The sequence below is a fragment of the Hippichthys cyanospilos genome, chromosome 4, assembly GCF_059441005.1.
Source record: "Hippichthys cyanospilos isolate Australia breed blue-spotted pipefish chromosome 4, RoL_Hcya_1.0, whole genome shotgun sequence".
In the NCBI taxonomy this organism is placed as follows: domain Eukaryota; kingdom Metazoa; phylum Chordata; class Actinopteri; order Syngnathiformes; family Syngnathidae; genus Hippichthys; species Hippichthys cyanospilos.
In genome coordinates, this window is record NC_142372.1 from 21,348,892 (window position 1) to 21,365,023 (window position 16,132).

General features: G+C 38.5%; 2 protein-coding genes across 2 annotated transcripts; one reads left to right on the forward strand and one right to left on the reverse strand.

Moving 5' to 3' along the window:
- Positions 1–4,206: 4,206 nt before the first annotated feature.
- On the reverse strand, positions 4,207–6,944 carry tmem208 (transmembrane protein 208). The gene is made up of 6 exons (XM_088412180.1): positions 6,794–6,944; positions 6,380–6,475; positions 6,179–6,238; positions 5,957–6,093; positions 5,708–5,792; positions 4,207–5,064 (listed from the first exon to the last, which is right to left on the reverse strand). The coding sequence occupies exons 1-6, from the start codon at positions 6,797–6,799 to the stop codon at positions 4,927–4,929; spliced, it is 522 nt and encodes a 173-aa protein (XP_088268306.1). The 5' UTR covers positions 6,800–6,944; the 3' UTR covers positions 4,207–4,926.
- A 1,756-nt stretch (positions 6,945–8,700) lies between these two features.
- Positions 8,701–14,692, forward strand: slc39a1 (solute carrier family 39 member 1). The gene is made up of 4 exons (XM_088414135.1): positions 8,701–9,054; positions 10,930–11,060; positions 11,192–11,512; positions 13,480–14,692. The coding sequence occupies exons 1-4, from the start codon at positions 8,940–8,942 to the stop codon at positions 13,831–13,833; spliced, it is 921 nt and encodes a 306-aa protein (XP_088270261.1). The 5' UTR covers positions 8,701–8,939; the 3' UTR covers positions 13,834–14,692.
- Positions 14,693–16,132: the final 1,440 nt, after the last annotated feature.

The following is a 16,132-nucleotide window of genomic DNA, read 5'->3' on the forward strand; positions in this document are numbered from 1 at the left end:
CTTTCCAGCTTCAAGCAGCAGCCAAGAAGGACTTCCAAAAGCTGTATATTATAACAGAATCTGTCTTAGTATTGCAGTACAACAGTACAAAATGAAAAACGGTTGGTTCGCCTGCATCTCTGCATCCTAGACACGTCATTCTGACGGCGACGCATACTTTCAAATCAACATGCGTCCATCGGACACCGCTTTTTGACATCAAAATAATAATCATCAATCTACTCATTTATTCAGCAAACTTGACCACTAACTTTTTGACAACTTTGTCCACCTTGTTTCGATCTCGCGGGTAAAGAATGTTGAGAAACACAATTTTGTTTACATTGAATGCTGGTGACGCCGTGTGAGGTAACGATGATCAAATAGATGACAACCCGATTGCTGTCGGGTCCTTGCTTCCGGAAGTAACTTCAGAATAAAATGCCATGCCTATGGCGTTCGTGTCATTTGTTTCATGCATTACTTTATAATACCACATTTTATTTTGAAGCATTGTCTGGCTTCCTTTACAACCAGCCACCTCGACAAACACATTTCACTGAGGCACATGCTACAATACTAATTTGCAGAGCCCCAGTAAAAACTTCAGCAATTAAAAACAAATTCCCTTCAGAGCGCACATGTGTACTACTTCATTGCTATTTGATTGCTACTGTATTAATTCCACAAAAAAACAATGCATGCATGGCTAATTAATATGATAATTTATTCACATGTAGTGGCTGATATTACTTCAGTGAGTAAATGAAGTCCTTGCTAGCTAAGCAACATAAATCCATCTTAAGTTCATGCTAAGTTAGCTAACGTTATTCCTTGTGTCAAGACAACCACATTAATTTGCTGTACGAGCTGTCAGGGGAATTTCTAGTGCTTTTCATCAGCATGAAATCTAATGCTGCTTATGGTCTGATGGCTTTGCGTTGATAATTTTGAGTAAGTTTGTGTTAGTCAAAACATAAAGCCTATGGATGCTGCAATGGTTCTCAAATGTTCCCCCTTAGAAAAATATTTTTCCCTTTCAAATTGCGGGCCAAATTTTTTAATCATTCAAATTTATCTCACAGAAAAATGCAGTGGACTTGTCCTTTTTTTTTTTTTACCTCCCTTTTAAAATGCCTTGTAAAAAAACGTGCCATCTTTAGGACCGAATCAAAGTAAAAGTCTTTTTTTTTCCTTTAGTAACAATGACGAGTCAAATAATACTCAATCGGGTAACAATGAGCCAGAAAGTAAAGTGGCAAAATCTAAACGCTTCGAAAGCTTGAGATGAGGAACAAAACATGTTAAAACTAAACAAAGAAGCAAAGTAATTTAGAAGTGGACTTTTTTACCAAAAAGGTTTTATCAGTGGTTGTGATATTAAGAAGATGATGATGGATGCTACAGGTATGCTCTGAAATGTATTAATATGCATTGTGTGTGTGTGTGTGTGTGTGTGTGTATATACATTATATAAATCTAAATCTATATATATATATATATATATATATATATATATATATATAGTGAGAAGGGTGTTCGGATAACCCATGTTAAATTACATTGAAACCTGGTCCCTCTCACAGGCCACATGAGGTATTGGCCCTGACAACTGGATGCAGTGCTGCCCTGATTTTGGTTACTTTGTTTACAACGCAATAGTAAAGGTGGTATAGGACCACACACTCGGACACAGACAAGGCAAAAGCAGCTAACCTAGAAAAGTCTCCAGAGAAGAATAACCTTCGCTAAAATTAGCTTGTTTGGATGACTGTATGGAATGGATTAACTTGAATTTTTTTTTCAATGCTATTTTTACTTTTTTGAAGTAACCGGCTTTCCAAACCAAGTGGAAGGACTGCAACTGGACGTAGTAGTTTGTTAAGTGGCTACATATGTAATTACAGAAGGAATCTAATTATATTTGCAGATAGATCCACATTTCTCCATCTTACTCCATGTATTTACATTAAGAGAGCAATCATAGACACAGTGTGTTTACACTTTTATACATTTGATAGGCTGACAGTTTAAAAGTGTGGTCATCACCTCATGCAAATACACCCATTATGCACAAGTGAGCAGGTGCACAGCCAGTGTTACACCTTGAGTTGTTGGGAATTTAATGTCCTTGTTCCAAGACCAATAAATTAATGGATTAAGTCATTGTTTAAAGCAAAAACCACATTATGAAGCTGGCTGAGAAAAGGTCAGGATGTCCAAAGCAGTCATCTCGGCAAACGTTTGCCAACGTTACAGTATCTAAATATATACACACACACACACGCACACACACACACACACACACACACACACACACACACACACACACAGTGGACCCCCGTTTTACAGCGTCCCCGGCTTACGTTATTTTCATGTTGCAATGTGGAATACTGAGTTTTTTCATACCCTTTTTACAGTATTTTCCCGGCTTTGCTACAAAAACAACTGTCATGACCCTTGAGGGGTGGCTGCATTTGTGTTGTTTCGTCTCATCTGCAGGCGTTTTTAGGTAATTGGACTTACATTCTGTTGCCTGTCATACTGGATCATGTCACTACAATTCTGGTCTGCTATTGGTCGGAGTCTGCTCACGGAGATCCTGGTCTGCTATTGGTCGGCCTCACTCATTTCAAAATGACAGAATGGTAAAGCTTTGTTCTATTGCGAGTGGTTATAAAACCGTATTTATAGTGCATTTTACTGCTTAACTCAAACTTGAATGGGTTAGCCATGGGTCCCAAGATTGCTAGTGATGTTAAAGAGAGAAGTAAGAAGATAATTTATATGGAAACGAAGCTGGAGATAATCAAAAAATACAAAACTAGCCTAGCCTAAGCTAGGCTACCCTTACTTAGGAATCTGGGCACAACAAGCACCACTCAAAAGGAAAATAAATCTTCTAGATTTTTTAATTATGTTTGTTATGCATGTCGATGCGCATTGTAGATGGCTTCGGTATCCATTTTAAAACCAGGGAAAATAAACATTTAACTGGAAGGTGGTTGTAGTACTGATATCTAGCATCTAAAAACATTTTCTTTAATGGTATGCCATGATTTTCATATTTACAATCCCGCTCTATAATTTAAGTGGAAGCACTCATTATAGAGGAAGCAGTCATTATTTTCCAAAGTCACCAAGAGCAGCAACAAACAAATGAAATAAGAGTCACGTGCGGCTCTGGAGTCAGTTGCAGACCCCTGCCTCATGTTAATAATAGAAACACCCAAAGTGGTCATAAGGATAACACGAAGCCGACAAAAGTGGTAGTAAATGAAAAATGTAATGACTTTTAACCAATCTTCGTCAGACATCATTCTTAAACCCCGGTCACAAAACAGGCTTTGTCAAAAATGATTTCACCCCGAGAATAGAAATAATTTGATCAATTTGGCGATGTTTAACCAAGGAGTGTCCATAGAGGCATCTTCAAATTTGTAATCAGTAAGTCACGCTATTTACAGTGACTGAGATCCACTGTGCGGTTTGGTGTGATGCTGTGTACTATATTGAATATAGACAAGAGGAAGCAAATGGGAAACTTGTCTGAAATTTGAAACACACTTTCAATACGGTAAGAATGTTTAACATAAAAATATATTTTTTAATTCGTTTTTACAGTTTGACTCAAGTTTTTTCCGTGACTGTTTTTCTTCCGTGAACAGAGATGAACTAACAATTATGTAAGCATGTGTAAATTGAATGTTACCCATTTTTGTATTCTACAAGAATAGTCCAGATCAGGGGTGCCCCAAGTCAAGTCCTTGAGAGGCCTTGTCCAGTCTGTTTTCCATGTAATCGTCCTCCAAAAGACCTGATTCAAATGATCGGGGTCAATATCGGGCTTCTGCTAAGCTGATAATTTGAATCAGGCGTGTGGTTGAGGGGTATGGAAAACAGGCAGGACAAGGGCTCTTGAGGATCAGACTTGAGTACCTCTGCCATGCTGTAAGTTACAAGGATTCTTTGGAATGGAGCAAACAATTGGCTTTCTTTTAAATTGTCAGATAACTTCAGATGTTTTGTTTGTGATCTTTTGAAACGTGTGCCCTTTTCAGCAGGTTTGCTCAAAACTTTCAGAGAACAAGACGACTCGAATCCAGAAATGAACTATGTGGTTGATGTGCTGACCACACATGCACTCCACTCTGCCACGTGGCCTTTGCAGGACATCAAACTAACAAAACAACATCAAACTATCTTCACTTACATTACCAACAGCACTTGAGTATTGCAACATTTTTTTTTTTTATTTAAAAAAAAAAAAAAAAAACAATCAAGGCAAAAACATCCCTGAAGCACTACAGATTGTTGAACTCAGTTCCCTGTGTAATGGGTTGGACATAAGACACGTAGTAAAAATAAGTGCAGAAAGGACGAACAATTAAACGAGGTCATAAACGGCAAGTCTCATTGAGAAAGTAAACTAGACTGCATGCGGGAAGAAAAACACGGAAGTAGGACTGGGTGATCAAGCGATATCAATATGCATCGTGGCGACACGTTATCATCGACGTCAGTCCAAAATGCCTTTCATGTAATGTTCGACTGTGTAATACATGCTATCATGAGTGTTTTTGCATATCTTAAAAAACTTGAAACTAAATATATCTTCAAAATATGGTTATCTAACTTTAATTTTAAACAGTTGGACTTTTTCATAGTTGCTTTGACCCCTTATTAACGCTTATATATAATTAATTACTTAAATTCAGGCTTTTAAAGGATTAAAAAAAAAAAAGGAATTTAATAATGATCAACAAATTTGGATTATTGATATTTTGATCCATTTTTTCAGGCATATCTCCCAGCCCTACATGGAACTAACATGATGTTAAGATCTGATTTGCGTTTAATTTAACAATATAACATCTTCTTTGTAATAATTTAGGACTGCTATAAATCCTGTGTGTGAAAAAATACTGTTTTGTTGGCTCTGCAGCATTAGAATCTTTTCATCTGTCGACGCTCTTGTCTTCTCTGCCTTTTCTCATTCACTTCTTCCGGTGCTGACTGGCTCTCGGCAGAAAACCAGGGGCCCAGAATGTTCACCCAAAGCAGTTGAGCGGCACGTGCTGGAGCCTGGCAAACAAACAACACACCACTATGTCTCGCTAAAAGAAAAAAAAAGAAATGAATCCTTGCACCTCAGCTCAGAGCCAATATAAAAGTCAAATAAAAAAATAAACATGTATGCGAAGCAGGCATGAACCGATAACCAGATTGGCAATATATAACGATTTTAAAAGTCTAAACTGCGCAAAAAGCGTTTTATGTAATATTAATTGGGGAAGGATGCGAGCAGTGTATGGAGCTGGAGTGTGGATAACAAGGCAAACAAATCGATCTCCCATCTACCAAACTACCATCACTCAATGGTAGTTTATCTCAAAATCAAAATATATTTTCTGTTAATATTGTTGCGCTGTACATATATACTTATATTTTTCAGATCAAATTGGATGTGTTCAACCAGAAAGAATTCATGTATACATTTATTGCGGAGACAAACGGGTTTTTCTCACTGAAGGCTTGTTTTGATTTAATCACTGTGATTTGCCATGGTAAATGTTTGTTATTGTGACAAATCAAATATTTTAGCGCTATAATTTCAATGCTGAGACACCACAATACAGTGATAATTTTGCTCAAGGTTATCATACCATCAGATTCCGATATCATCTCATGCCTAATCTGAAGCAAATTTTAGAACGGAAATTCTTACCAGCAACCAAAGATACCAAAAATACGAAGAGATGCAGCTGAGGACTTGGACGAACACTGTGAGCAGGATGACATCCTTCAGGTGTCTGGCAATAAGAGAATGCTTCTCAATGAAAATCTGCTAATATATTGCTTACACTTGTCTGATTACTCAAAAATGAGGCACATTTGCTTGTGCTATTAACTTTATCATTAGACACAATTGAATGTCAATTACGAGGTGGTTGCGTAATGTAATGCGAAAACTTACTCTGCCATTCCTTGCTCCATGTTTAAGTCTATTCCACCGTCAAGGAGACTCCCGTCATCAGAAAACACTGGTTTGGCCATGGTGGACATGGAGCGATAACTTCCAAAATACACAGCTAGGGCCAACGCTAATAACAACTGCATGAAGATGTAAATATCAAAACATTGACTCAAGAGAATGGTTTGCCCACAAATCCAACCAATTTTTGAATATAATACTCACCCATGTCCAAAAGGTAGATGAATTGTAGAAGATCAAAAGATTTACAGCAACATATATGGCCTGCATAACATTAATATTTCCGATTAGATAAGTGAGTGCACTATAGGGCACTTCAAAAAGGCCATCATTATGCATAAACCTGACATTCAATAAGTATAATATTCCTATTCACTGGCAGACAAATGCAGTATTCATGCTTACGTTAGCTCCCAGAATGACTCTGGTATAGAACTTGAGCGTTGCTTCATTCTCCTCGAAAATCTGCTTCTTTCCCTTGGTTCCAACTTTACCTTTGGGCTGCAAGAAAGGAAGGGGTTGTTTGAATGAATTCATATTACTCCAAACACTCTTTGCAGCAGTTGTGTAGTTTTAAGTAACTAATGTCCTAGTTTTGTCAAGAATGTTATTTAGTTAGTTTAGTTATAACGCATTGCATTCTGCGACTGGATTTGTTTAAATTATACATTAGATAGACAAGTGAATATCAATTGTGGAGTGAATGCCAAGCAACATAATAAAAACATCTTATCAACTATGCACAGCTAATGCTACAGTGATTACAGTTGATTTAGTCATAGAACGCCCCCCAAAAAGTGCATGCGTTTGAAATCTCACCGCCATTAGCTCTCAGTGGTCACTTCCACTATGTCCTTTATAAAACGATGTCCTCGAACCCACGGTCGCTACGTTTATGATACCGCATGGAAAACTTAAATCGCTCCAGTGTTAATTCTAGTAACACATCAGCGTTCAATGCCTCGTAGATCAGAATATCCGGCGCTTGAAATAAACGTCACAACCGGCCGGGTACCCTAAAATTGGTGTTAGTCCACCTCCTAGTGGTCATTTTTATCAACTACGTACTGCAATGTGACGCGATGCCAAAAGTAAAAAATAACACCACTTTAAAATTTAATTTGATCTGATGACTGAATTAGCTAGAATTAGCTATTTTTCGAAAGTGATGGGAATGCTTTAGTTCCCACCACTTACGAAAAATAGCTCATTGACATAAAGTTACCACCACATTGGAAGTGGCAATGTAGGGCATGAGGATGCCATCCATCCATCCATCCATCCATCCATCCATCCATCCATCCATCCATCCATCCATCCATCCATCCAACCAACCAACCAACCAACCAACCAACCAAACCAACCATCGGAAAATAAATATGGAGACACCAGTCTCAGAGAATATTTAGTCAGTTGTTGTTTCAGTCAAATCAGTCCCTTACTAAAAGCAATGGCAGAACAGAACAACTATTTAATACATTGAACGGCAAAATCGCAAGGTGAGTGAGTGAGTCTACAGTATGTGTGTCTAAAATCCCGACTAAAAACACATTTATACTCAAAAGCATTTCGTTAATTGAGCCTGTCTGCAGCTCTCTTCTTTTTTTCCTTTTTCCTGCCCCCTTCTTCCGGCTCGGAGAGGGGGCTAGCTAGATGGCGAAGGTTGACTTGACCGCCCCCATTTGGCCCTGCGCTGATCGACCATCGTAGGTTAGGAGATCGACCGTCTGCGGTCCAATTGGTTGGACCGTGGGAAGGTTCCTGCCCAATGGCTTAGCCTGCTGTCAAGTCATCATTGCACTATAAAGCACAATATGTTTTCTGTAATCTATATTGTTTACCTGTACTTGTCTGTAGTGTGTATCTATTTGTCTGTATTTGGTATATGCAGCATCCACTTCAACCTGTGGGCCTGGAAGGGGGCTCCTCCCACCTGTGGTCCCTTCTGGAAGTTTCTGATTTCCCCCTAATTGGGGTTTTTGAGTTTTTCCTTTCCCTTCTGGGAGCTTTGACAGGGGATGCTGTTGTGTACCTTACACTGAAAAGATGTCTCTGTACGACTTCTTTTTTTCGAAAGAGGTCTCCACATGACCTCTTTTCATCTGTGAAGCCCTTTGAGACTTCCGTGATTTAGGGCTATACAAATAAAATTTGATTGATTGATACTAGCAAATGTGTCTTGTTATGACTCTCTCAAAACATTTTCCCAAAATGGAAAATAAGAGCAATGGGCCTGAAGTCTTTTATTGAGTCTTTTTTTAAAGTGGCGCAATAAAAGACATTTTTCCAAAACTTTGGCATTGTTTAACTATTGAACAGGCACTGGAATATAATTATACCATTACTTGGTGTACAGGGCCACTAAACAAACTGGAGTAAGCACTTGATATCATCAAATTTAATGATAAAGCATGCTGCTAAGTTATGCATGTTAGTTTTCCCTACTTGCGTTATTATGTGGGTGTGGGGCGGGGGCGGGGGGTTGTGGGCAGGGAACAAATTTGAAGTAATAACTTTGTAGAGATCAAAAAAAAAAAAAGCTGCTTTACTATGTTCACTCCCTTAGCTCAGCGGGCCCCGACCCCCGGCCCGCGGACCGTATTATAAATTTAAAGCGTTGACCGGTCCGTGGTGAGAAAAAGGTTGGGAACAGATAGTTTAGCTCGCTTCTTCTTCGCTACTTTCGTTTAGAAGTAGAGCGAACACATTCAAAATGGCGGCGGCATGGTCGTATCTCAACACAGGACCAAACTCCCACGGCGTCATCTATGCAAACTTTGTGCTTGTCACATGATTTGCTCTATTGCCCTCTTTCTTGTAAGTCTTTTTCGACCTTTGTCGGCCACCGTAGAAAGAGCGAGTTTTTTTTTTCTCTCTGTGTTTGTGTTGTCGAGCAATACATATGTAGGTTCACAACTTGTTACTACCAGGTTCCGTAGGCCTTTCTCGGGCACTTGGTCACATTATGGATTTTTTGCTTCAAGTAAAAATCGGCGCCCTGGTGGGTTTGTTGCTTCTAACACTTTTTTTTGGCTTCATCCCTGCTCGACTGAAATGGTTCAGAAACACCAACGGCACAGGTAAGGCGACGTTTTAATTTGCTCTTACATGTTTGTAATTTTATCTTTATTTTTTAAATGGTTTTATGAAAACAAATAATCAATCTGTAATTATAACGGTTTTAGTAAGGAGGATTGATAACTCGTATGATTATTTTTCCCCACCCAGTCGAGAGTCACGTGTTCAGGTTAGATTAAGCGTCAGTGATTTTATCAACTGCGTGCGAATATAGCATCTGTTTTTATTTTGATGAGATCAAATAAAACATGGATTAAAAGCGGGAAATATACAAATCAAATATTCATTTTGGTCTATTTGAACTTAAATGGAATTATTACTACGGTGATATTTAATTTTATGAGTACGTCCTCATGCACTTCCCAACCAGATTTAAAAAATGGACAAAATACGTGCAAAATAAAGTTGTTAACACATTTTGCTGTACAATTTACAATGGTCAGTGTGTGCTCAAAAGATACACTATTTAACAACAGGGCTTGAAGCAAACAGGGGATGCTGTTGTGTACCTTACATTGAAAAGATGTCTCTGTATGACCTCTTTTCATTCTGTGAAGCCCTTTGAGACTTCGGTGATTTAGGGCTATATAAATAAAATTTGATTGATTGATTGATTGAAACAACTAAAAAAAAAAAACTGAAACATAGATATGCCCCCCTCCATGCAAATGGTAATTTCTTAACCATATATGCCATCTAGTTGTGAAAGGTCCTTTTACAATTTAAAACTATACAGCTGACCCAGTCCCTTCATCCCACACACACACACACACACAAACAGGCTTACTAACTGTTGACTCATATGTTCGATTGCACTGTTTTTTAGATACCAGTACACCAACTTATCTCCTAGGTAGTCACTGATATGCCGAACACGTTTGCAACATCCCCCCCAAAAGAAAAACAAGGACATATTTTTAAAGAACGTGAGTGCAGGTGGCCCTAACAGTCCACCACTAACATTTTTGGGACCTATGGCCAGTTTTACGTGGTCATTGTCAAATAAACGACAAAACTTACTTATCATCATCAATCTTCGGCGTCAGGTATAATCCTTGGACCTCCAAGATCATTCAATTTTGATGACAACCTCAATCATCGACATTTCATCGTCATAGAGAGCCCTTCGTTTTCAACATTCAATATTGATGAATAATTTGTAAAAATAACACTCATACATGGGGTCTGACAAATACTAGATTTAAAAAATATAGACTTAAAAAATATATAGTTGTGACGACGTCAGCGATGGTAAGTGCTGGTTCTGAAAGGGCCACCAAAATTAGGCGTAACATAGACACTTCTATATATTCCAATAAATCATGTTTCTTAAAAAAAAATCATGAATTTCTACTTGATAATTGTCAAATTGATCGTATTCAACTCTTGAGTGTACGTGATTATAAAATTGCTCCAAAGAAAAAAGCCATTTTTAGAATCGGCTGCTATCGCTAGTAGCGATACCTTTTCAATACCAGGTATCGTCCTGATTCGATTCCTGGTGTTGGTGCTTGCCCATCCTTATTTAATTCATAATAACTCAAGGTGGTACTCAAAGTAAACTTGTGCGAAAGTGGATCTAGACTAGTCAGTGTGGAAGTGAAAGTCTTCTCTCAGCAATAAAGAACTTTCTGTTTGGTTATCGAGCTTCCGATCCTCAAACCTTTTGTTTTACTCATAAAGCACATGTTTACCATCTGTTATTGGGATATGAATATAATTTAACATATACAGTATACTCCCATCTTTGCGTCAAGTTATGAAGTGTTGATCTAGTTGTTAAACTGCACGCAAACACATACAAACATTGCGCAAACAGTTGAAATCCCCACACGGTGTATAATTTCTTTCTCTTTTTATTATCTTTGCTTGTCCAGAGACTCACCGCACAGTCTTGAGTCTGATCAGCTGCTTTGCCGGTGGAGTCTTTCTGTCAGCATGTTTGCTGGATATCATCCCCGATTACCTGGCCGACATAAATGCTGTCTTGGAATCCAACATGATGGAGGTAAACCCACCTGGTGCGGGGATTCCTCCCTACCTCTCACCAGTTGATCAATTCTCATAATTAATTTGCTTGAAAACGACGTTTTTGGAGATACTACTTTAGTGATTCATTGAATTGCTTATGCTACGTAGACCGACTTCCCGCTTCCTGAGTTTATTATGGCTACTGGCTTCTTCATGGTCCTCACGTTGGAAAGGATTGTTCTGAACTGTCGGGAGGTGCGTGGGGCTGTGGATGAGAGGGCGCCGCTTATACAAGACAACAGGAATGGCCACGGGCACGGCCACGTCCACGGCTCCACCGTGAGTCCAGATCTGGAAAGCAGTGGCCACCATGTCCACGTCGACTTTCAGGCCCACTCACCTTTTCGCTCATTCATGCTCTTCCTGTCGTTGTCCCTGCACTCAGTTTTTGAGGGGCTTGCAATCGGCCTCCAGAATACTGACTCCAAGGTAAGAAAATTTTATCTGTTATCTAACACTGCATTATCCTAAGGTTACAGGCAATACTTTATATCAAGCGGCGTTTTCCTGATTTTGTTTTGTTACACTTTTGCATGATCTCAGAGGTGGCCAAGTCCTATCCTCAAGAGCCACAATCCAGCCTGTTTTCGATCTCTCCCTACAACCAAAACACCCGTTCAAATAACGACCTCATCGGCCTGCTTCACGGAATTCTGATAACGACCCTGATATGAGGCGTGTGTGTTGGTCGAAGGAAAACGTTGAAAACAGGCTGGATTGTGGCTCTTGAGGACCACCCCTGCATTATCTGAACTTACATCTATTGTTTATGAATTGTACTGCACACTACATTATGAGAAGTGCCAGTGCTGTATTACAATCTATTCATATTGAGAGCAAAGCAGTAATATAATCACAGCATGCAAATTTGCTCCAGCTTTTGTATCATACATTTGGACTAGTGAGTACATATATATTGAAAAGGGAGGATCCAGCCACATGGAACAGAATCATGCAGTCATGAGACCTAAATCTTGTCATGTGGTCTAAGGACCCTCAGTACAGCCTCAACATTCTTTGGGTGTTAGCTTCAGAACGTTTTACCTTCCAGGCTTCACTGTTAGTATCATAGGCTCATTCACAGACATGCATGTTTAGAGGCTATAGCTTGATTTCTTCACTATGTAGAACAGTTCCAAAGGGTCATGATAACTTGTCTGTGACCTGCCCAAAGATCAAGAATTTGAGTACACCCTATTGCTTGTTTTGCCTTCAGCCCACGCAAATGAGTAACTATATATTCATGTATACGGCTGGAATTTTTTACATTACATTTTTTGCGCCGACATCATTCTGTGTATTCAATTATTGAGTAATCGCTGATATTAAGTATCCAGTTGCACCAGTACATTTTGCTTATTCATATTCTTTCACATGAATTCCTCAGCGATTTTGACGATGCAGATTGTTTTTTTGTTTTTAAACAAAAATCAGACATGCAGCTATGATGCAATCCGCATGTTCCTTTGAGGGGCAGGCAAAATATCTATGTATTGATATCTATAAGGTCAACCGCTTGTTGGAAAACATAAATGAAAATGAAACAGCCGCGTAGTATTTCAAAATGTCTTGTTCAGCTTGGCTTCATATGTTGCTCTATTGACATTTAAAGTAACAACCAGGAAGAAAATGCTCATTAGTGTTTGCTTGTCTTCTTTATCTTCTCTGTAGGTGAATAAGGATGCGTTCTGAAATAGGTTTCGAGCGCGCATTGCTACACTGCGACCATGCTAAAACTCAAGTGTGTTACTGTCCAAAAATTCACAAGAAAGGAGTGTGCGTTGACACACTAAGAGACTCAGGGAGATTTAGCGGCTGCTTGCCATACTCTGGCGCACTGTATGTTGATGTTGTAAAAGAAAATAAAGTTTGTGCCTAAACAGGGACATATCCTTGTTCAGCCTCCATATTCCGGTTCGAACATCACTAGGCATGGGGAAGAAAGCTGGGCAAGGTTTTATTCAACACATTTCATGCACTTTACTTATGTACATACAACGTCCTTCAGGGGGCAAATCCAACTTTGCGGTATTACCTTATCGTAGAGGTTTTCCAGTCTGCATTAAGCGCAAAATGAAGGGAACACTGTATTATGAACAATTGTGCATATTCAAATGGATTCTCTCAAAATTTCCCCGTAACAATTAGGACTAATTACAAACACAATACAATCACAGCAGAAACGCAAACTTTACTCCCTTCACATCTCATTGGAAAAGGGGCTTAGCAAAAATACGCTATAAACACAAAATATCCATCCATCCATGTACTTATCTGCTCATCCACACTAGTTTTTCGGGCCTGCTGTTGTCTATCCCCACTGTGTCCAAAGTGATAGAGGGTGTGAAAAGTGTGATCATGTGAAATGAATCAAAAACAAATATTTTCCCTCCCAGGTGTTGGAAATCTGCATCGCCATACTGGTCCACAAGAGCATCATTGTGTTCAGCCTCTCAGTGAAGTTGGTCCAGAGCGCAGTCCGTCCCGTGTGGGTGGCCGCTTACATCGGGGTTTTCGCCGTCATGTCGCCTTTGGGCATCGCCGTCGGCATCAGCGTGATTGAGGCTCAGCTGCCGGCCGGCGCGCTCATTCAAGCCATCCTGGAGGGCCTGGCGGCGGGTACCTTCATATACATCACCTTCCTGGAAATCCTCCCGCATGAGCTTAACTCCCCGGGGAAGCAGATGCTCAAGGTGCTCTTTATCTTGCTGGGCTTCGCCGTCATGGCCGCACTCACGCTTATCGGCTGAGAAGACAACGCATTGTCAGGATGCTGGCTTTGCGTTTGGCGTCGTTTTTTGTTCCAAGCTATACTGATGACATTTTCTCCATCTACTTGTAACAGTGTCATCACCGCAGATCCTTGATGTTTCATATTCACCACTGGCACATTTTTAAAAAAAACATGGTAGCAATCATTGAATGTTTATCATTTTAAAGATGTTTCATGAATGATTTGTAAACATAACTTATTTTAATATTTACAAGTTTTACGTCACCCTGTTTAATGGCAATGGTTTAATGCATTTTGAACCTGACTGAAGAAACAGCTGGAGATGTCTACCTCGTGTACCATTATATGGTATTTTATCCAATCACGTCACATGATTAACAGCTCTGTTTGTTTTCATTTACATTTGATTCAAATGAGAAGTTTGTTTCCCTTACATGTGCTTCCATGTTTGTTTAAGTGTTTGTTTTTACAGTAAGGTATTTTTTGTTTGTCTTTGCTTCTATGTAGTCTATCACTGACCCCTCATCACATTTGATATGTTTTGATGTTTTATTGCACAACCTTTAGCTCATGTGTTGTCTCTTTTTTGTTTTTGCTCAAATGTTTCATAGTGAGATTTATTTGTGAGCTTTTATAAATGTAAACTCTTCCTGATGCCTTAAGTATTATGACCAAAAAAGAAAGCAATGAAGAAAAAAACATTATTTTTTGCACTTTTTAAAATAAAGCATCTGAAAAAGACTGTAACATGATGTACTATACTAAATTGAACACATATTCTTTAGAATTTAACAGAATTAATCACTTTAAGCAATATAGAAATTGTAACAGAAACTGTGAGCATGCCGTATGTCCAATCACTCATTTCAACATATATATATATATATATATATATATATATATATATATATATATATGATAAAGTGGAACAAATTGCTTATATGAAAAGTATAACAAATTATTTGCCTTTTGTGATAGAAAATGTTGCATTTATTCAACCAAAGAGCATTTTCATGTTAGTCATGTCAGTCATGTGACTGAGAACTGTGTCTGAGACTGCTACACAACAAATGCATGGTCCTGCGGTGAGTTCGCCATAGTCAAAAAGGTTTACGCCTATTATAACTGAACTGAAATGTTGTACTGTATTGCTCAAATTTTTTTTTTTTTAATGGGAGCTACATTTCTTTCACTTTTACTTCATAGATAAGATAAAATACAGTACTGCACATTAATATTTACTCTGCAAGCAACAGTGTGCTTTATTTGTATGATATAAATTGATAAATATATAATATATAATAATATAATTGGCAAATATATATTATAACAATATTTGCGATTCTGTCTTCATCCTGACAGAAGTTGGCATTCGGTCCTAGACAAATGCTGGTTAATGATCAAAAAATAAAATCGTTAGAAAATCTATGTAACGACAAATACGTGGGTCAGGGATGGCCATGGTGTACTGCCATCTTCTGGGTATTTTTATGTATTACAAGGCAAGTGGGCGAATGCATATTCACGTGTGTTTTGTTGACAGACATCACGAAATACAGTTACTAAAGTATGACGAGTAACGTTTTTGCTGACTTTCAATCAAATAATGTCCGGTTTTGTGGACACTTGCTCGTATGTTCTGCTATGTATCCTTTCATTTTAATATGCGCCAATCGGAGCAGCGCTCCCAAATTTCTTGTACTGTATACCTTACCTATGTAAAATAACAATAAAGACATTATATGCTAACAATTGTGTATATTAGGTGGCCAAAGGTAAACCGATGTAACATACACTCCAAATAATGAATCTTCATTTTCAGTATAAAACATACAGTAAGAACTACCTCTTCATCAAGCTCTCAGTCAGTCATTGTTTACATTCGCATTACCTTTGTCCAAACTGTGGAGCTTTAAGATTCACAAATGGTGCCAATTCCAATAAAGTTGAGATTTTATGTCAAATGAAAACAGAACACAACGATGCAAACGCAAATTGTAGTTCACTACAAGGGCAATTAAGATCATGTTCAAGATGATGAATGTTACTGGTTTTGTTTCCGTTTTTTTTTTTTAATTCCCAAATAATCTAGACATAATGACACTCACTTGTTTCCAATTAATCTCTTTGCCCCTGTAATTTTCCAAAACAGGTGCTTTTTGAAGAGTACAGGCATCAAACTCAAAATGAGAGGGGAAAAAAAAAATCAGTGAACGTTGACTAGTGTGTGTAATCCATTGAATATGGGCTGAGAAGTATTTGCAAATCTTTCTGTTTTTGTTTACGTACACGTACAATATCCCAAATTTATTGGA